The following is a 21,475-nucleotide window of genomic DNA, read 5'->3' as shown; positions in this document are numbered from 1 at the left end:
GCTTCTGCCACCCACCCACTCACCTGGGACTCCTTGCCCTGCAAGGCCCCATGGCTCCTCTCCACAGCCCTAGGACAGATGATCCATCATCCCAGTGCATCCTGGGGGCTGCCCTTTTGCCAGGTCCCCATGCTCTTGCTTGGAGCATCAGCACTAGACATGGTACTGTGTCCACATTCACCTGTCACCTGGTCCAACTCGGGTGTTTTGAAAAGGGGGCTCTTTGAGACCTGTCTATTCATTTTTCTCTTTCTCATCCCCACACGTTCAAGGGGAGGAAGTGATCGCATGGCTGTAGGAATGGGTATGAGAGAGGAAATCAAAGAACAGGAGCTCCAGCCTGGACACCACGACCTGACAAAGGGCTCTTGGGCCACTGCTGATGCAATTGAAGTGACATGATTTGGGTGTGGAAATAGTAGCATTCCTGGAACAAGGTGTTTGAAATCCTGGCGAGTGGGAAAACTGACCCAGTAGGTCACTCCATCTGTAGATGAGGCTGTACCTTCTCAGATCTTTGTAAATGCTCTTGTTGATGCCTTGGGTGGGCCCAGGCTGCACTTCATCATATGCTGTGTTTCATGTTATCATAATTGAGGACAGGAATCCCATTCACTGAGCACTTCCAACACACCAGCCATTGGGCTGGGGGGTTTATAGGGTCTCATTTGGTCCTCACACGACTTTGTGAACTAAATTTTGTTATTCTTATTTTACAAGTAATAAAATGGAAAGTCAGAAGAGTTGAATAACTTGTCCAAATTTACATAGTCTATAAACAGCAGAGGGGGAATTTGACCTGTTGGTCTCAGTAGCCCCAAGGCCTATGTCGGTCACATACACGTGAGTCCCTGTGCCCCCACACTCTCCCAGGGATGTGCACCTTCTGTGTCACCTTTTGGAAAATACAGTCTTTTAGTTTCTTTAGCCACAGAATGAGCAGATTTGAGCCTTGGAGTCAGGGGTCCTACAGTTCACTGCCAGTGTCTCTCCAGGCTGGGAGTCCTAGTCCTGTAGGCTCAGGTTCCTATCCCCTGGCAGGAAGTGTAGCAGTTGATGCTGTGAGAGCAAAGCAGGGCTCTGTGCACCCTCAGCCTGTTGAGAAAAGGGGTAACTGATTTTGGAGAGAAAGTTTGAATTATGTCCAGCACCCATTTCTTTTCCAATCTTGTTTGACCACTAAACACAGTGTATGCGGATCACATTAGCTTAGCTTAGTTCATTATAAAAGCACTCTTTTCTCTTTTAATTTAACTGAAGTTATCACCAGAAACAACCATATGAAATATTTGCTGCAAGACCATTATTATGTACACTGTTCATTACAACACAGTATTCTCAGTTGAAATCCCTCTGTGAGACAGTTCTTTCAGAACTTAGTGCCAGGAAAAAATTGCCTTCCCTGAAGACTTTCTATGCTTCCTCCTTTCTGATAAGGACAACCATGTGATACGTCACATTTCCCTTTTGCCTTGGATGCCAGGAAGCTCAATGCCAAATTTCATGCTTAATCACAACTCTGTTAATCCTCACAGCTAGCTGATTTCATTCCTCCTTCTTCCCCTGATTTCCCCCCTTGGCCCTGATTTTCTAATCTCTGCTTTGATTAGCTTCACTGTGCAACCCCCCTTCCAAGTCCTTCTGCAAAGAAGTGGGTATGAATCCTCGCCCTGCAAAGGGGCAGGCTGCTGCACTGTGCTCCTGTTCTTCCCCCAGGACTACATCGACACCGAGATGTTGCTGTGTGCAGAGAATGTGAACCAGGACAACCTGCTTTCCTACGCCCGCGAAGCTGCAGACTTCGCCACCAATTACCAGCTGCCATCTTTAGACTTTGCCATGAACCATTACGGGCAGCCCGACGTGGCCATGTTCGACTTCACCTCCATGTACGCCTCAGAGAACGCGGCCCTGGTGCGCGAGCGCCAGTCACACCAGCTGCTCGTGGCCCTGGTGGGCGACAGCTTGCTTGAGGTACCGCTCGTGTGTGGGGCCCCCTCGCTTCTGCTAGAAGACAGATCCCTGCATTTATGTTTGGCTGCAGCACCTGCTGTCATGCTCCTGGGGAAGGACAGGCCGTCTGCCAGGAGGCGGGACTCCGCCAAGCCCATCCTGGCCTCAGAGCCTGCCCTTGCCCTAAATTCAGAGGAGCTGGTTCTGTCTGTATCGGCCAGAGAGCTTTCTTGTCCACCTCAGGGTGCTTCTGGGCTGACCTCTTGTTGAAGTACAAACTTAGGCGGCCAGGTCTGGACTTCCTGGCCATTCTTCTCGGAGCACGCGGAACCTCAGCTGGGCCAAAGCTCCTTCCTCATGTGTGTGGATCTTTGTGGCCTTTCAACACTGAGGACATGTCAGATGCAAGAGAGGCACATGGGCCTAAAGTCCAGTTTCCGTTCATGGCCTCCTTGCTCAAAATTCTTCCCAGAAAATTGGCAAATGCCAGGATCCTTAGGTTAAATAAATGCTTTCAGAAGGGATACATTTTCATTGTTAATGTAAGCACTAACCAAAATGTGTTTATATGTATTTATCCCAAGTTAAGCATCAAATTCCAAACTCTGCTTTGGGTACGCATGGGACAGTTGAGTTAGAACCAAGCTTGGTGAATGAATCCTAGCTCACCCTTATGTGTGGACTATAACCTAAGCACCTAGCACTCAGCACCTCACCCCTACACCCCCTTCTCAGCTTCATCTCTCAGTCTCCGCTCCATGACCTCTGCTATTCCCAAACCAGACGGACTGTTTTGCCATCAGGCTCCGTCATTTTCCAGCCGCCAAGACTTTGCCCACTATTTTACGCCCCCGCTATTTGTGCATGGATTGAAATGAGAATCCTAATCATTCTTTAAAATCAGCATAAATGCAACTCTTTTATGAAGCATTCCCTACTTCCTTCCCTCAGGGTGGGAGTTGGCCTCTGCCTATTTTGAGCCCCAAAGCAGTTCTGTTGTTCCTGTGTCACAGGACCCTGTACACATGGCTTCTGCTGCGGGTATTTGTCTCTGTGGGAATCTTAGTGGGCTGCCCCCCTCACCTCTCTGAGCCCCACCCCGTGCCTCGCATGGGCGTGGCAGTCGGAGAGTGCTGGGTAATGGGACAGCAGGCCGGGAGTCGTTAGAATCAACCCAAATTTTGCATGTTTTCCTTTACAGCCCTTTTGGCCCATGGGCACAGGCTGCGCCCGCGGCTTCCTGGCCGCCTTTGACACGGCATGGATGGTAAAGAACTGGGACCAGGGCACTCCTCCCCTGGAGCTGCTGGCTGAAAGGTAAGTGTGGGCAGCCAGGCTCCTGGCTGAGGCAGAAGAAGGAGTGTGCCTGGCTGTTAGGCGGCACCTACACAAAGCCTTGGGCCCCTCTCATCTGCCTTCCCACCTGTGGCTTGATTTGATCATCTGAGTCCCCAGGGAAACTTTCTCCATCATGATCTACCTCCTTCACTGACTTTCTCTGGGGGCCAGGACCATAGGTCCTAGATGCCAAGGAGAAATTTTCATATGGGGTAGCCCTGGAGCTGGGGTTTGGGCACTGCTCAGTTGCACAGGAGCCTTAGGGGTTTAGGGGATGCTTCCATGCAGGTGCTGAGTGCCCTACTCTGTTGGGAGCTGGGTTTTCTGATCCCCCCAGGCCTCTTCTGCTGCTGAGATCCTGGGCTTCCTCCCTGCTGTTGGACACGTGGCTGTGACAGCTGGTGGACTGGGAGAAGTCAGGCCTGGTGGGTGGGGACAGGCCTTTGCTGGTCTTGGGTGTGGAGGCCTGTGGTCATGGGGGACAGACCACAGGAGGCCACTTGGCTAAGTGGCGTTTATAACAAAACCACAGGTCACTGAGCTGCCAGCTCTGCCTGGGGTGGTGGCCAGCATCCCCACCTCCTTCCTGCCTTCTCTGTGCCCTTTTGAACTTGCCCTACTTTGCAGATCTCAAGAACCACAAGGGCCAGGAACTGCAGGGAAGGGTTAGACAAGCACGTCTGAGAAGCCCTCGAGAGCAGGAGAAGAGGAGTGGGGGTGGGGACAGCGGCCTCAGGCTTCAAGGCAATCCCTAACCCTGTGCTCTGCCTCCCTCCAGAGAAAGTCTTTACCGGCTGTTACCTCAAACGACCCCAGAGAACATCAACAAGAACTTTGATCAGTACACGTTGGACCCGGGGACACGGTACCCAAACCTCAATTCCCATTGTGTCCGGCCCCATCAGGTAAGTCCTTCCTTGGGGTCTCATCTGGGTCACTCTGCGCTGAGCAGTGGAAAGGAGGGGTCACCTGAAATCTTGGCACATCCCTGGGACCACGGCCACCCATCCCTTTTGTCCCAAAGATGTGATCAGTTCCCCTCTCTAGGAGAGTCATGAGAATAACATAGAGTCAGCATCTCTCTAGCCTACAGGAGAGAAATGGACATATGTGAGTGTATGTTCATATTTATACATATATTTACTATGTTTGTTACCATGCATGCGTGTTGCTAAGTATCCATCTCTCAAATTATCTATTTGGCCGGATGTTGAGTCCTTTCCATCACCATCGTAGAGTCCATCTTTTTTCTCCCATTGACTAGGAGCCATACAGCCTCTTCAGTGTATAGCAGAGAGTGGTGTGAATTTTAAAAATCAGCCAATGACATATATTTACACTTGAGTGCTTCCACATCTGGGTAGATAATTGAGATCCGTTGCTTTGTGTCTCAGGTGACCTGGGCTTCTTTGCAGAGGGTCCAACAGTAGAGAAAAAGGGTAGCGGACACTAAGTAGAGACTAGGTCAGGTTCAGAGGCCCTGAGGCTAGAATTTGGGGGAGAACTGGTGGGCAGCCGTGCATCTCCCTTGCTTGTAGGTGAAACACTTGTACATCACTACGGAGCTGCACCAGTTCCCTCTCAAGAGGATGGGCTCGGTGAGGAGATCCGTGGGCCTCTCCAGGCATGGTAAGCATCCTCCCCGGGACCCCAGTGAGGCCACTGGGGTGGGGGGTACTTGGTGAGGAAGGACTCTGCCGGCTGGCCAGGGGCCACAGGCCTTGCAGCTAGCCTGGCTGTGATCCGATGACCTGGTGGCCTTGGCCACGCTGCTCTCCTCTGTACTCCAGCTTCTGCTTCTGTAAAAACAGGACAGCGAAACTCCTACGGTGTAATCATCATAAAGGAGTTAATATGTGCTGAGCACCTGACACATTAATGTGAACTGTGGAATGACTTCCCTGGGACTTGCTTTTCATTCCCTTTTATTTCCAGGATGGGGGTCTTGTCTCCCCAGCTGGACAACCTGCATGTGCTCCCTGATCTTCCAGGGCCTGGCTCAGTGCTGGGTGCAAGGCTGGTGCTCAGTAGCAAAGGGAAGGGATGATTAAATGTGCAACTCCCCCGATACCCATTGGCTTTGCTCAGGTCATTCTTCTGGGTCCTCCCTGCCTGTGGGCCAACTCAGCCTTACCAGTCGCCCCTCCCTTCTGGGCAGCACCCCGTGCCCCTCTGCAATCAGCCGTTCCACACAAACACGGCAGGTTTCCCTCGAGGCCATACCATGGCACTGCCCTTTCTGTTTTCCTGCAATGCCTTCTTGTCTCATGAATTGCTAGACACTTCGAGAAGCAGCTCAAATATACCTCCCTTGTGACTCGCTTTGGCGAGTGCTCCAGCCCTGGCAGACTCGGGGCAAACCCCCTCACTCGTTCCCCCACCACCCTGCTTCTCCGTCATTGTAGCACCGTGTCACGATCAGCTGCTTCTGCATCTGTCGGCCCCACTGGATACAATGCTGGGCGAGTCCACGCTGTCCTCGGGGTCTTAGGCACTCTTTGCTGTAGGAGAGCATGCATCCTGTCCCAGCATCCCGCCCTCCTGCCGTGCTGTTGACAGGGCTTCTTGTCTTGGTGCTGCTCCTCTTGGTCCCCAGCCATGGTGGCAGTGAGAGAGGGGACCCTGACATTTCCCCAGAGCACTACACTGCCTGTCTCCCCTTCCTGCAGAGTCAGACATTCGGCCCAGCAAGCTCTTAACCTGGTGCCAGCAGCAGACCGAGGGCTACCAGCATGTCAATGTTACCGACCTGACCACCTCCTGGCGAAGTGGCCTGGCCCTGTGTGCCATCATCCACCGCTTCCGGCCTGAGCTGATGTGAGTCCGGGGCCCAGGCTGGACCTGCCAAGCCCCTCAGAGCCCAAGGGGACCCCAGAGACAAGGGAAGCTGGGGCTGTTCTGCTAGATGCAGAATCTTCAGAACTTGGTTCAAAATTTCTCTTTGCATATTTTCGATTTTTTTGTGTGTTGTTTATTTTCCCCGTGCACTGATTAATCAACCCACAACTCATTTGATCTGTGTTTTTAACAAGTGAGAGCAAAAGTGACTCAGGCTCAGTGGTTATACTTGTCTCCCCACCTGCTCCATTGCCACACTTGGGAAATCTGAGCATTTGCACCATGGAGCTCTACCCTTAAGATGGGAATTATGGGCAAGACCTACTTCTGTGGGAATAGGTGAAAGTTTACAGCCAAAATATTAGATTTGAGAACCAGGGTGATTAGCTGTGTACCATTGGGCAGGCGACTTATCTTCTCTGAGCTTGTTTCTTCATTTACAAATTGAGAATAATGTCAAGTTCATTAGGAAGATTGAATCATGTTGGTGGAAATACCTCGTGATGTTGAAAGCACAATGCATCTATTGATGTTGCATTTAAATCAGCTTGTGCAGTGTAACCTCACACCCATGAGCAAATTCCTCCAAGGGATGGGAGGAAACCTACTGATTATCTATCGGTGCCTTTAGGAAGGGAGGGAGCCTTGAGAAGGAGGTGGGACTCTCACTTATTACTTTACATGTTATAAGTAACTTGATTCTTTTTGTTACAAGAAGCCCATGTTGGTCTTGTAATGAAAAGAAAAAGAACAGGAACTATTTAAAAGTAAAGTAGCTCATACGTTTTCCAAAAATGGTATAAATCATTTTCTGATGGCTTTCAGCCCCGGCAGGGATGACATTGTCATGGCTCAAATCTGCTTTGGTCCCACCCCAAGTAAGCAGGACAGTGTTAGTGTCCTGTGCCTGAGCCCCCTGGGGAGCGGGGTGGGGGTGTGATCGGGGACAGAGGTTGGGGTCATGGGTCACTGCTCCTTTACCCCCTCCCAGCTCTGCCTCCCCTCCCTGATTTTCACCTTATTTTGATTTTCTAGCAACTTTGACTCTTTGAATGAAGATGACGCTGTGGAGAACAACCAGCTGGCGTTTGATGTGGCCGAGCGGGAGTTTGGCATCCCCCCAGTGACCACGGGCAAGGAGATGGCGTCAGCCCAGGAGCCTGACAAACTCAGCATGGTCATGTACCTCTCCAAGTTCTACGAGCTCTTCCGGGGCACCCCGCTGAGGCCCGTGGGTAAGGACCTGCTTCTGGACCAGGCTTCACTCTGCCCATATGTCATCTCTGCCCTGTGCTCTGTCTGGCTGCTCTTCACACTGGTGTCTTCTGTTCTGGGGCTGAACCATGTTGTCCCTTTGCCTCTGAGGCCGATCAGGGGTGGATGCCACCCACCTGGATCCATGTATGTCAGTCGGCCTGTGTACAGGTGCCGTATGATGCTGGACACCTGCCCCTGATGTTGGGAGGTCTCTGGTAGAGCTGCACCAGCTCCCCACCTAGGCCATTTACATCATTAGTTGAGGGGAGAGCATTAATTTGGAGGGATCTTATAGCAAGGACAGCCCTGAGCCCTTGGGTAGCTGTGGCAGGATCCAAATCTCAGTCATACTTTTACTTCTTAACAGACTCTTGGGGCAAAAACTATGGAGAAAATGCAGACTTCGGTGTGGCCAAATCATCCTTTTCTCACAACTATCTCAACCTCACGTTTCCAAGGAAGAGGACTCCACGAGTAAGTCTGGCCTTGGGCTTTGTCTAATTTCTTCTTGCTCATATATGGGACAAGGGGATTGGAGAATGTCTTGCTCTTGGTCTGTTTCTGCGGATAAATTATACAGAAGGTGCTCACAGAAAACAGAAGTAAAATTCAGATTAGTAACTGAGTGTTTTTGGAAGTTTCCTCTGGCCTTTTCTAGCTAGGCTGGCTTCAGTGACTTTAAAGTGGTTACAGGAAGATCACGGTAGATCAGCACTACCTCCAAAGCGGGGAGGAGGAGACACTTTCTCACCTTGTTAAGCAGTTTCTTTAGATCAGGGACACAGTGGCCATTTGGTGGCAGGGGTATATGAGGATATTATATTCACACAGTCTTTTCTATTCATTTTTTTTAATTCATTCAACAAATGTTCATTGAGCCCTACTGAATGCCACCATTAGGGCTGAACTTCTTGTTTGATTTTGACGAGGGAAGAAAATACACAGAGATGAGTAACATATGGGTCTTGCCTTTGAAGAGCTAAGAGCCGAGGGAAGCGGTGTCCAGACTCTCCTGACTTATGGCTCCCTTAGTGTCTCAGTCATTTTTTTCCCTGCGGTGCCCCTAGATCAAAAGAAATACCTACAAGTTCCATTTATCAAGCAGTTAAGTTCAAATAACTTAGTAGGGGTATTTTGCAAGGTATTTAACAGACTTCACCATGCTTCCCTAGAAATTTAAAATATTCTGTGGCTCCTCTGTCAGTTTACTACGGTGCCGCAGGTTGCCTTGGTTCCCAGTTTGGGAAGCGTGGCCTAATGAGAAATTATCATTTTATTTGAGTGATGGCATCTCTGTGGAAGGATAATACAAGTCATCTTATTGTGGTCATGGTACAGATTTTAAAAGGGAGGCCCAGAGATGCTCGGGGGCAAGTACAGGCACAGGGCTCTCCTTCCCTCTCCCGCGCACAGGGCGGCCCCCTCGCTCAGCAGAGGGCGGCAGGCATCTGCACGTCTCAGTCTGTCTGAGTTGCAGACAGTCTCAACCCCTGGCCAGTCGTGCCATGTCCTGCCAGCCCCTCCACCCAGGGTGGGGCTGGGGCCGGGGCCGTGTGGTCTCCTCCCTTTCCCTCAGCTGCGTGTGCAGTGGTCACTTTTTCCACTGAGGTCTGCGCACCCTGGAAGGTTGCAAGCAGTTGTTGTGCTAACTCCAGGAGAGGGGTAGGATACTGACTGCCCCGCCACGCCCTGTCTATAGGAGGGAATGGGCGGGCCGAGCGAGGCCTGGGGAGGAAGCTGTGCAGGTCTGTTGGGGTTTCCAGCAGGGAGCTGAAGGGCTGAGCTGCACCCAGCTGCTCTACCCTGCTCTGCACCCCATGCTGCCCCACCCCTGTGTAAGGGCTGTGTCCCCCACCACATGTCCCATGACAAAGAACTGTCTTCTGGAGACCAGTCTTAGGCTTGTTTCACCCCATGCCAGTCATGTTTCCCCCGAAGCCCAAGGACCCCACTCTGGGCTGCCCCATCACAGGCGAGCTGACGTCATCTTTCTGGAAGCTCTCTGGGCCAAGCATTCACTGCCTTTCTCCGTTCACCTAGTTTCTCCCACCACAACTGGGCACAGCATGGGGAACTGGAGAGGACTGTTTAAACCTTTCACTCACCACACTTCTGTTTAAAGAGTGACCAAATCGAAAGGGCCTGGCCAGCTCTAGCTCAGGAGGCGGGAATGGTCAAAAGTCAGTAGTCAGCAAGGCCAGCCAGGCCCTTGATGGCTGCTGGGGCCTTGCACCACTTTCCGCTGGCTCTGCTAGGAGATGTGGGGGAGCAGGGGCGCTCTGCCTGACCAGCCCTGACTGGTTTTGAACCATGTCCAGCCTCCTTGGGGGTGTGCCCATGGGCTGTCCATCTTAAGAGAAGTGAAGAGCCACAGATCTGATCCCTCCCACAATCCCATTTAATGCCCCAAAGTTGCCCTGCTCTTCAGATAGGGAGAGAGATTATTAGGTCATTGAAGTATCTTATTTGTCTTCTCTTAAAACTGATCGATTGCATCCTCTGGGTGGGATGGCAAGGTAGCAAGGCCAGTGGGTCACAAGCTCCCTTGGTTATCACTGAAATAGCCAGCAACTGTCCACTACTCTGCCAGCGCAGCCATTGGACCACTTGGAAAGTCCCTTCCCCCCATTTGACCATGTATCTTTTTGTTGTATCTCGATGCTTTTTTGATTTGGGGAACCTGTTTGCAATGCTCTTTGGTCTTAACATTTCTCACAAGCAAAGAAGTAGAGTCCACTCCAGTATCCCCTGGGACGGATGTGGAAGATGTCTGCCCGGAAGCTCAGAAAACTGCACATAACACAGAGGCTCCGCAACAGTCATACCCAGAAGATATCAGTGCAATTAGATCCACAACCCTCGACACCCCAGCTCATGTGCCCCTTGGGCTGGCCCCACTTGCGTGATTCTCTGCTATAAGTGCACCCACAGAAGGTGCATCTGTATTCAACCTTCTGTTCTTCCCTGCCCCCCGACCCCCTCACTAGCCTCCAGAGGAGCATTGAACAGCCCATGTTTGTTCATAATGTGACATCTTAATGTGAAGAGGGTTCATTGTTTCTCTGCTAAGCCAGCCTTAAAAATGTCTCTCCCTCCTAGTTTTCACCATTGGTGTTAAATATTTCTCTCATCCCTGATGCTGATAATGTAAAAATCCCAGCAAGACTGGCCAACATTAGTCAAAATAAGACTTTTTCCCTCCTATGCGCCAGGAGGGTTGTCCCTCTGGTGATGGTAACTGTGGGGTTGATTGACTAGACAGTCCAGGCTTCTGAAAAAAAAAGAGCTTGAGATTACATTTTCCTCTTTTTTTTTTTATCCTCACCCAAGGACATGCTGACTGATTTTAGACACACACACACACACACGCACACACACACATCAATGTGAGAGGGAAACATTAATTGGATACCTATCATATATATCCCAATCAGATTGAACACACAGCCTAGGTGTGTGCCCTGACCAGGAATTGAACCTGCGACCTTTTGATGTACTGGATAATGCTCCAACCAACCGAGCCACCTGGCCAGGACTCTATTTTCCTCTTAATAAGCCCTTAGTCTGCTTGTGCAGATCTGCTTCTGATCCTGGTCAGCATCTAAAAGCCTCAGGGCAAGCAACAATTCCTGGGGACTCCATACACCACAGGTGACACCTGAACATATGTGGTCTCTGTCCTCACTCTCCTAGACCTGCCACATGTGGGGAATGCCTGCATTTGTGGCCACTTCAGCCATTACACATTTTACGTTACATATGTGCTGAGGGTACCTGATCTTTTTTCCACTCTGAGCCCTCTCCTTGGAGGACAACACAGCATAAAAGTTGTCACTTGTCCCTGGAAAGCCCATCCCAGAAGCCAGGTTGGCGGTCCCAGGATATTTATCCTGCTCAGCTGACTGATTCTGACCCTAGTCCTTCTCCAGCACTGTCCCTGGTAGAGTGGAGTGCGCGTGACTGACTCATGCCAGGGTCTGGTCTGAAAAGTCTGGGCCTCCCTCCCAGCTCTCCCCTCTGTGGCCCTCCCACATGAATACTCTGCAAAGAGCCAGCAGTTGCTCTGCAAGAAAGTGCTTCTTCCACCGATGCATTCAGCACACATGCACTGAGTGCCTATTTTATGCTGTGTTCTCTTCTCGTACCTAGGGGGCAAGGACCCTGCCCAAGGGAGCTGCCCTTTTTGAGGGGCTTCTTAAGTTCCTCTCACTCCACTTCCCCAACTATTCTTTTGGAACCACCCACCCCCCAGCCAAAGCCCCTCACTAGCTTCTAGTACTTCTCAATTCAGAGGTTTGAAGAAGGATTAGGAGAGCCAAGAGGACCAGGCCCTGAGGCTGCCTGGCTCAGCCAGCATGAGCAGCCCCTCCAGACCCTGTGGTTTGCAGGCAGATCTCTCCTGTCTTCTGTGCAGCCACAGCCTGAGATTCTGCACTGACTTACAGAACGGCCATGCAGATTGAAGCCTTAGGTCTGCTGAGGGTTCACATGTTTAAACCTCTCAGGAAGTGCCTTTGCTTGTGTAAAAAATGATTATAATTATAAACATCGCATTGCTGCAAAGACACCGTAAATAAATGTGTGCTGCAGGTCTGAGCACATTCACTGGCACATGGAAGGGGCTCTGAAAATGATAGGTCATGCCCTTTGTAAGTGCTGATTAAATAAAGATGCTTGTCTTCTGAAAAGATGAGTGAAATTAGTTGAACTGAACACTTGGTTTGGTACTGCAATCATGATTGACGGGACAGTTGCCTATATATCTTAGTTGCCCCTTGTGTCACCTTCTGAGGAAGGCAGGACATGCGTTCTCATCCCAGTTTTGGAGATGGGCAAACTCGGATGTAGGGAGATTAAATTGCAATATCATGTAGGTGGTGAATGTCAAAGTCTCAACTAGACTTCAGATTTTTAAATTTCTGCTAACTGGCCTTAACCTAAGTGATAGTGTCCAATAACTTATACAGCACCTTATAAGAAGTGTTTTACGGAGATATTTTATTAATTGTTAAAACAATTTATGAGCTAGATAGTATAATATCTTATAGGTGAGGAAACTGAAGACAGAGAATTTAGGTGATTTCTCTAAGGTCACACAGCCAGGAAGTCACTAGTGTCAGAACTTGAACCCATGACTTCTGACTGCTCTGCCATTGAAGAAGAGTGGAGCTCCCTTGCTAGTGTCCCTGGCCCTCTTTCTAGGTCTCCTGACAGCCACCCTACCCAATCCGGTCATTGCCTGCAATGGCCAAGCTCTCTCCCTGTGACCCAGGTCTACATTCTTCTAATACTTGCTAACTAAATAGAAGTTTGTTTGTTTTGGGCTAAAATCACATTACATCAGGCAGTATGGGAACATGGTTATTTTGTGCTGATCAAATAAATGGTCACATTGGTCGGTATATGTCTAATTTTTTTTAAATATGGAGATACCAATTAGTTTAATAAATGAGTCTCTGTATGTAAAATCTTACAAGTCATTGTGTAATCATGGTAAGAAAGTTTGCATGAAAGGGATGGAAAAATTAATAGGAAAACAGTGAGTTATTGGTTTATTCTCATGCTCTATCTTACTGGACACAATAAGTATTTTCTTTCTCCTTGTACCCCAGCTCTTGGTAGAACAATATGGAGCCCAAGGAGATGGGGGTGCTGAGGCAACTTTAGTTCCCAAATAGAGATATACAGATAAGAAAAAAATTGGTAAATCTCTAGGTTTGCATTTTTCCCACCTTTTGTTTTAACCTGGCTCTTAACTGAGAATCAGTGCTTCATGCAAAACCCACAAGGAAGAGCAGAGACCCTTTCAGTATGTTTGTGGCGGACCTCCCCGCATAGGCCACATTTTACTGCCACGTGGGTCAGGCTGAAGCAGGGGAGCTACAGTTGTCCCGCGCACTTCCTTTATTCCCCCTGAAGGATTTGGGGTCTTCATGGGTGCTGCTACCAGACACACTTTCCCCAGGAGTGCTTTCCTTGCGCTACGGCTAACATACTGCATTTGGATCTAGGTAGGCTCTGATGGTTAGAACAGTCAGGCACACCCAGGGCTGTGGAATGCAAGAGAGAGAATAAGATGTGTTGCTCTTTGAGAGAAAAGCCAAGTCCTCATTTAAGGTGCAAACAAACAAACAAAAAAAAAACCCCAGAAGACCCTAAGATTATGCACCAAGTGTCCTCACTGGGTAGGACGTCCTGTGCTTTCCCAGGCTCCCGTCCCTGGGCCCACGAGGCATTCACAGGCAACGAAGCTGGGGACCCAGACAGCCTGTGCCTCCAAGACCCAGAATTGTTGCAAATAAGGTCATCTGTTTCTCTTGGTGTTTGCCCAAGCGCTGGGGCTGAAATAATTTCCATTCACTGAATAATGATTTATTGAAAGCTAAGAAAATGTGGAAGGGAAAGCAGGGCCCTTTGATCTCTGTTTTTTTGCTGCCTGGGCAAGGGAAGGATCAAGTTTTTAAACATATCAATGACTAACCTCTGGTTGATCTTGTCTTTAAAAATAGTAAAGGTTCTGGTAAATATGGGGAGGGCTCAGGGGTGAGGGGGAGTGCAAGAGCTGGGGAAGCAGGTGCTTTCTGTTGGAAACAGGTAGTTCATCACAGGCCATGCTAGAGACTCTAATGTTATTGTTATTGTTGTTAACTATTATATATAGTATATTGTCATGTGCTATAATAATATCCAAAGTTATTAGTATTGTTCCAGAACAGCTGGGAGGTAAAAGAATCCTCTCGTAGTTGGGCAAGTTTAGGGTGTATGGGGTAGATGGGGCTGTAGACCTGGGTTTGAGGAGAGAGAGTGGCCAGCAGCCCTTGCTACTGCATCCAAAGTGGAACGAAGGCCAGGTTTAATCTGGGCCTGCTATGGAGCCCCTCTGAAGGCAAGGAGGCCCCCAGCAGGAGGGTTATGTAGTTGGTGGGGATGATTCTATGGTTCCCAAGGGGTTGGCCATTTGGCGAAGCCCTCAGCTGGAGATTAGTGGTAGAGAGACCTAACCTCACTGTCAAGAATGGGCTTACCCTGCAGTGTGCAGGGGAGGTGCTAAATCCAGCCCCCAGACCCATCCCAGCCCATAGCATCAGCCCAGCCTGTACAGTTTTCACTCCTTCCTTTGAGAATCAAGCCTGACAGTGGGGGGCCTTGGGTGGTCCTTGCAAAGGTGATGTCATGGGCTTGGGCAGTAGGAGTTTCTCTAGATTTAAAATGTTCCTCTGGATTTAAAATGTATCAGAAAGTAGGCTGCAAAAGAGTATCGGTAGGGTAACCATGTAACTTATTGTCTAAGTCGGGGTGCTTTTGAGAGTGAAAGGCAGCATTATAACTAATTATGCCAGGGGAAAAGAGCAATAAATCAGAACCATCCGGGGCAAACCGGTCTGTATCCTCACCGTAGTGTTCAGACAAAATCTGGTACGTCGTTGAAGATAAAATACCCTGTACTGGTAGCTGAGGTGGTGACTGAATGGCAGATGCCATTTGCTGTCCACTCCCTGGGTAGCTGCCCTGAGTCTCAAGAATCCTGCCCACGAGGTGAGCCAGTGTCAGCTCTTTGTAGGAGGTAGTCCCATAAGGTGGCACCCTGAGGGGCTTCAGCAGGCCTGGCTGTCACTGCCCTGAGCCCAAGGTCACATCCACAACGGGGACGACCTCTGCCATGTGACAGGGAGCCTTTGCGCTTGGGGATGTTTCAGCACATTTGTGATCCCCACCCCTACTGACAGCCACGGGCCCCCAGGTGGAGTGAGGCGCCTTGCACTGCGCCCGGACAGTGCTCTGTGTAGCATTGGTCACGGCGCAGGGCGGTTCACATCCTTCGGTCTCTTGGGCGGACAGGGCTGCGTGCCCAGCGCTGGCTCGGGACTGTCCGCGGAACCGCAGTCCTTGCTGCCCTGAGCTCACTGTGCTTTCCTGGCCATTGCAGGTGGACAGCCAAACCGAGGAGAATAATGACATGAACAAACGGAGGCGGAAAGGCTTCAACAACCTGGATGAGGTTTGTGTGCACAGCGTCAGTTTAAACGAAGGCCCGTGGCCTGACAGCCGGTGGCCACAGGTCTGCCCGGCTGTGGCAGCAGCCCTGGCCCTCCTTGCTTTCCTCCCTCAGGAGCCACTCAGTTCCAAGCCTGACGTGATGGAAAAACAGTCAGGTTCTTGTCCTTGCTCCACTCACTTACTAGCTATGTCACCTTGAGAAACAGCACCTCCCAGGGTGGGGTTCATGTCTATAAAATACGAATGATACCTTCGAAATGTATGAAACCTGGCAGGATTTTCACAGATTAAATGTTATATAACATGCTGGGCATAAGTGGCACCTATATTAATCAATAGGTAATCACTATTAATAATGAGTTGTAAAGAGGCACCAGCTATCCCACTTTTCTCCTCATCATTGTTTCTACCTTTTTTGTTTTCTGTACTTTTAATTCTCGACAATGTCCCAGGGCCTACAAGTGCCACCTTCTGGTGACAGAAGGAAGTGACAGGCTACTTTGTCAAAACCAAGCACGAATTTCTCTCCTGCTACTGAAAAATTGATCAGCAGAAAAAGAGAGAGTATCAGTTCCACTTCCCCAGGCAGCTCTTTAAAGAGGCCTGAGAGATGCCCTGCACTTGAAGAGGCCGCCCAAGGCCCCAAAAGCAGGCCCAGATATTGTCAGTGACCTGTAGGGCGCCAGCTTGATGTCATAATTATGACAGAAGCAGGTGGGGTAGTCTGTTTTGCATAATGCATTGATACCTGAGTTACAGGACTTAGAAAAGACTTCCATCTTTTATGGTTGAAGAGGTTTTATTGCTGTCTATTTTTATGACATTGTTGTTCATGTCTGTGACTGACTTCATGTGGAAACCTTGACTGGAGTCAGGCTACTGATTCTTGCAGTGGAACTTTCTAACAATTGGAGCCACCTAAGGCTGCTCTGAGGGAGAGGGCAGCTGCCAGTTGCTCAACCCATTTTCTGGGATGCTCAAAGGGAGGTGCTGATAGAAAAAAAAGAAAAAAAGGCTGGAGTTCTATTCATGTCTTAAAATGAGCACAAACTCATTTTCTCTGATGAGTTGCACTCACCCTTGTTGGACCCTTTTCTGGAACTTCTTTGGGTGATCCCTTCAAGAGCTGTTGCTTCCCTATCTCTTGGCTCTGGTGGGAGTCAGAAGGCAGAGAATAGGGAGATATTGATGATTGAGGGGAGGAAGCAGTGTCTGAATAACAGGGCAGGAGAGATGCCCCACTTTGCCCGTGACGGGCATTGGCACTCGCCATATGTGCCTGTGATTTGCTCTGAACTCCACTCAGGAGCGTCCTGTGCACACACTTTGTCTCAGGGGAAAGTCTTCCCTTGCCTTTCACTTGGGGCTTATTTGAGGGGGTGTTTGTCCTCTTTCTGTTGATGGCTGCACAGTAGCGGAGTGTGGGAAGAAATCTGGTTGCACCTGACCCTTCTGACATGGCTCTGGGCTGTTTTCTGGGCCAGCTATTTTGCTTCCAAGTCAGATTTAACCAAAGTGGCAGCACTGTCATCATTTGGCAGCTGTCTCAGGGCCCACCCCCAACCAACGGAACCCAAGTCTGCTTCTGAAGGAGCCCCTGGTGATTCATGTCTGGGAAGTGCTGTCTGCATGACCCACTGTCCTGGCCAACTTCGGCCTTGTGCAAACAGTGGCCGCCCCTGTGAACCCGCCCTCTTCGCACTCAAGACTGTATTGCGGAGCAGAGTTGCATTTCCCACTTTGAAGTGGTGAGTGACTCTGGCTTGTGTTTGTCCAATACTTCAGAGTCGTTGTGCACACAAGGTTTCCCATGCGACCGCTGCTCTTAGGGATATTTAAACAAAAAAAAAAAAATTGACTATAGCTTTCTGCTTCCCATGCATTTCTTCTCAGTGAGCACATCTTTCTTTTCTTGAGAATGTCTGCTTCTGTCAGGGAGATTCATCATCTCCTGGGGAAAGCAGGCTGCCTGCCCAACACGGCAGTGCCATTTACACTTCGAGGCCTGGGGGGCAGGTCCTATGGAAAGGGGCAACAGACACTCCATGACCACTGGTCATCTTCCAGTTTTACTTTTAGCAGATGAGCTAAAGAAACCTTACATGGAACTCTATTTTATAAAGCAGCATAAACAAGTGATCACAGCCAACATCACCCCAGTCATTAGGCACATTGGTACCATATCCCCTGATACAAAGCAATGAGAAGAGCACCCCACCTCTGTGGCGTCCTTCTCTAAAATCCATAACCCCAGTCTGAGCATGAGAAAGCATCACGTAACACAGACTAAGGGACTTTGCATACAGTAGCTGACCAGTCCCTTTCAAAACTGTCAAAGTCATAAAAGACAAAGGAAGATGGAGAGACTGTTACAGAGGGGAGGAAACCAAAGAGAAATAATGACGTAATTCAATGTAGGATCCTGGGTTGTATCCTGGAACCAAAAAAGGACAAATACAGAAAAACTGGTGTAATCCAAATCAAGTCTATAGTTAATAGTATTATGCCAGTTGTGATAACAGTATCATGATTACTCCAGATGTTAACATTATAGGCCGCTGGGTGAAGGTTTTGCAGGAGCCGTCTGTGCTATCTTTGTAACTTTTCTGTAAATCTAAAAGCACTTCAAAATTGAAAGTTGTTTTTCAAAGATAGCAACAATAGAGCCTGGCCAGTTGAAGTTGGGAGTGGGGTGCAGAGGAGAAAGGAGAAGGAAGCCCAGAGCCTGTGGCTGACGACCTCCCTTCTTTTTCCTTTCACCGCCCCCACACCTACTGTTCACCTCTTGGAAGCCACAGGATGTATTTTGAAAAGAGTTGTGCTCACCACCTCTTTACTGTATTTGATTTTATTTTGCAACAACCATGTGAAGTGGGTCACGCGCTCCCACTTTACAGATGCAGAAACTTCAGGGAGGTCGATTGCCAAGGTCACTGGGTTGGGAAGTGAGAGTCAGGATCCAAACCCTAATGCTCCAGCTCCCAAGCCCAGGTGTGCCCACCTTTGGGACGGCACATCCCTCCTGAGGGCGTTGTCTCCATTTGGGCATCCCCTGCTGTCTGTCTCACTTCCTCAGACCACAGAGGGTCTCCTTCTTCAGGACGTTAGTCCCCATCCTCAGACCCCAGGCCCCCTCCCTGATATCTGGGTTCCGGGGCCCAACAACCAATGCACTAATCTGGCTTTGCAGCCGTCCGCCTTTTCCAGCCGGAGTTTGGGCTCCAGTCAAGAGGGCAGCAGTAAAGAAGGTGGCAATCAGAACAAAGTCAAGTCCATGGCAAGTCAGCTGCTGGCCAAGTTTGAGGAGAGCTCTCGGAACCCTTCACTCCTGAAGCAGGTGAGTCCCATCATATGCCCCCCGAACCTGCCTCCTTGGTGATCGGAACTGAGAAGCCTGAAGAAATGTTCAGGCTAGTGATGGATGTCAGGTATGCCAGCCAGGCCTGGCTCAGGTGAGCCCTCTCCTAGACCAGCAGTCAGCAGAGGTTCCTAAAAGGGGCCAGGTGGCTACAACTTTAGCCTTCGGGGGCCATCTGATCTCTCTTGCAACTACTCAACTCTGCCATTGTAACAAGAAAGCAGCCATAGATAATATGTAAACAAATACGCATGGCTGTGTTCCAATAAAACTTTATTTACAAAACAGGCAGCAGGCCAGATTTGGCCCAAGAACTGTAGTTTGTCAGCTTGTTCTGCCTTAGAGAAGAAATCCTTGCCCTAATTATGTTTTACTTTACAACCATGACTCGGTTGGCATCCATCTATGAGATGGTGCAGCAGGGGGAAGCTTTGGAGGTGCTGGCTGCCTGGGAGAGCACTGAGTTCATGGTGAGAAGCCCCGTCCAAACAAGGGGAAACTGAGTCATGGGTCTTCACTCCATGTGGGCCTGCAGGAATGGGGGTCAACGCCCCGAGTGCTGTCATGCGCCTTCTCCACGTTCCCTCAGACCAGGTGGCAGGGCTGTGTGTCTGACCAGGGTCGGGGTGCGTCTGCCGGCGGTCAAAGCTGTGGTCAGGCGGCAAACTGAACTGACTTCTCCCTCTGGCTGGAGATCTGTGCTGCATGGTTCGCTTTGCGGCCCTTAATTCCTCGGGGATGCCACTGTCATGTTACCAAAGCTGGGGACAAGGGGGTTGTTTTTTGTTTGGAGAACACCTGTCACATGACAAAATTAGGTTTCTCTCAGCAGGATGACAGACTTGAGGTTAATTAGGTTTTTAGAGGAGGTCACAGATGCCTTCCTGGTCCTCATGTGAACCGTGCCTCTTCCAGGGGGGAAAAAATGACCTTCCCCTGGAGACCAAGTTTTATTCTAAGAAGATCATTTTCCTGAGACTTGTTACTCTGAATTTTTTCTCAGTCACCCCTCTGGAGGCCTGGTCCCTTGCAGCCCCCAAGTGTTGCTGGGGGATGGTAGCATCCCGGCCTCTGGTGGCAGGAAGCTTTTCTGTTTCCAGGAGGACTCTGGGGCTGGCCACCCTGGCCTGGCATGGGCCCTGGCAGTGCCTGTCCAGGGCCCCGGGTCTGAGCCAACAGCAAGGCCTCCCTGAATTCACACGTTGTCCCAGAGGAGGGGACTCCGGGACTTGCTCTTCACATGGGCAGAGAGCCAGGGTTCAGGTTTCCTGGCGGGGCCCAGCCTGAGCTCAGCCCAGGGTGCGCGCGCTCTCTTTCTCCCCGTCTCTCTCTCTACCTGAAAACTCTCGCTCCCGGACTCTTGCTCTCCTCCCTCCAAGTGTCTCAGTCTGACTCAGCCTTTTCCTTCATGTTTCCTGTGGCTGCTTTTGGGACTCACCTTCTTCCTCCCAGGAACGCTGCCGCTCGGGGATAGGTAAGCCTGTCCTACGCTCGTCCTCTGACCCTCCTGTTAATTCTCGCTGTCTCAAGCCAGAAGAGCCCCCAACCAGCCCGCCACCTCCTCTGAAAAGGCAGGTAGGGCTCCTTCCAGTGGATGGGGTCTTGGTGAAGCCAGAGGGGATTTGGATGCAGAGGGGTGAGCTCTGCTGGCCCCCTGCATCCCCCCAGGAGGGCTAATTGTAAATTCTCTGGGAAGGCAGACATGACTTGAGGTCCCCACCCTTAGAGGTAAGAATAACCAAATATGCAGCATCTTGAAATACATGCCATTGATCCTTCAGGCAGTCAGGGGCATGGAATGACCAACTGCTGTGTGCCTGGTACTCTGTTTGGGGGAAAAACAGACCACACCACAAGGTGTGTGGTCTATTTTGTCTGATGCCCCTGGAACATACAGCTTTAGTTGCAGAGCACTTAAATAGACTGATTTCTAAACTGATGACAAAGTGGCAATGATGGTAATATGGGCTTAGGTGGCCGGCTGGCCTCATGCATCTAAGGGGTAAGGCTAGATAGGATGTGGTGCAGGCCTCCCTGGGTGACTGCATAGGTGAGGACCTGCTTGGTGTGCACAGAGGCAGCTGGCAGCCATGTGTGACTTTTTCCAGCTTACATCCCTGGGTTTGGAATTTGAACAGAGTCCTTGTTACTGACCACAGCATTCAAAGATGTCTGGTCAGCATGAGAAATTTTGCATTGCTTCTGGGCAGTGGAGGTTGAATGAGGTCGGTGTGGATGTAAAGCAGAGATTTTGTCTGAGTGTATAAGAATTACCTAAAGAGCAATTTTTTTCAATTAAAAAAATAGATGTTCAAAAAAAAAATACTAATATCTGGTGCTCACCTCAAGACCAATTAAATTAGAATCTCTGAAAGTCAGGCCCAGTCTTGGGTTGTTCACTGAAAGTGCCCCACGGGACTTCAGCGCGCATCTAGGATAGAACCAGAGTCACACAGGTTTGATTTGGTGGGTGTGGAGGGAGGCCCAAGACTAACGTTAAAGAGGATGTCATAGTTATGTAGGGCTATTAACCAATGTTATCCCAATACATTAATTTTTTAGAGACTATTTTTCCCCACTTAATTTTCTTTGTTTTATTTTATTTATTTTTTAGAGAGGGGAAGGGAGGGAGAAAGAGGAACATCAACGTGCAAGAAAAACATCGACTGCTTACCTCTCGCATGCCCCCACCTGGGGACCTGGCCTATAACCTAGGCATGTGCCCTGACTGGG

General features: G+C 49.8%; 1 protein-coding gene across 2 annotated transcripts in view; it reads left to right on the top strand.

Moving 5' to 3' along the window:
• The window catches only part of MICAL2 (microtubule associated monooxygenase, calponin and LIM domain containing 2), a 207,136-nt gene that overhangs the window by 98,189 nt on the left and 87,472 nt on the right, over positions 1-21,475 (top strand). For both annotated transcript variants that reach the window (XM_054586094.1, XM_054586095.1), the window contains 10 exons: positions 1,717-1,974; positions 3,155-3,270; positions 4,070-4,196; positions 4,830-4,920; positions 5,961-6,108; positions 7,165-7,364; positions 7,754-7,860; positions 15,314-15,385; positions 18,575-18,721; positions 20,195-20,317. In XM_054586094.1, the coding sequence (XP_054442069.1) occupies positions 1,717-1,974; positions 3,155-3,270; positions 4,070-4,196; positions 4,830-4,920; positions 5,961-6,108; positions 7,165-7,364; positions 7,754-7,860; positions 15,314-15,385; positions 18,575-18,721; positions 20,195-20,317 (1,389 nt within the window). The remainder of the gene's footprint in view (positions 1-1,716; positions 1,975-3,154; positions 3,271-4,069; positions 4,197-4,829; positions 4,921-5,960; positions 6,109-7,164; positions 7,365-7,753; positions 7,861-15,313; positions 15,386-18,574; positions 18,722-20,194; positions 20,318-21,475) is intronic.

This window comes from Pteronotus mesoamericanus, unplaced genomic scaffold (genome assembly GCF_021234165.1).
Source record: "Pteronotus mesoamericanus isolate MK-2021 breed Mesoamerican mustached bat unplaced genomic scaffold, CSHL_Meso_final contig_90, whole genome shotgun sequence".
NCBI lineage: Eukaryota > Metazoa > Chordata > Mammalia > Chiroptera > Mormoopidae > Pteronotus > Pteronotus mesoamericanus.
This window is presented reverse-complemented; position numbering and strand designations above follow the sequence as displayed.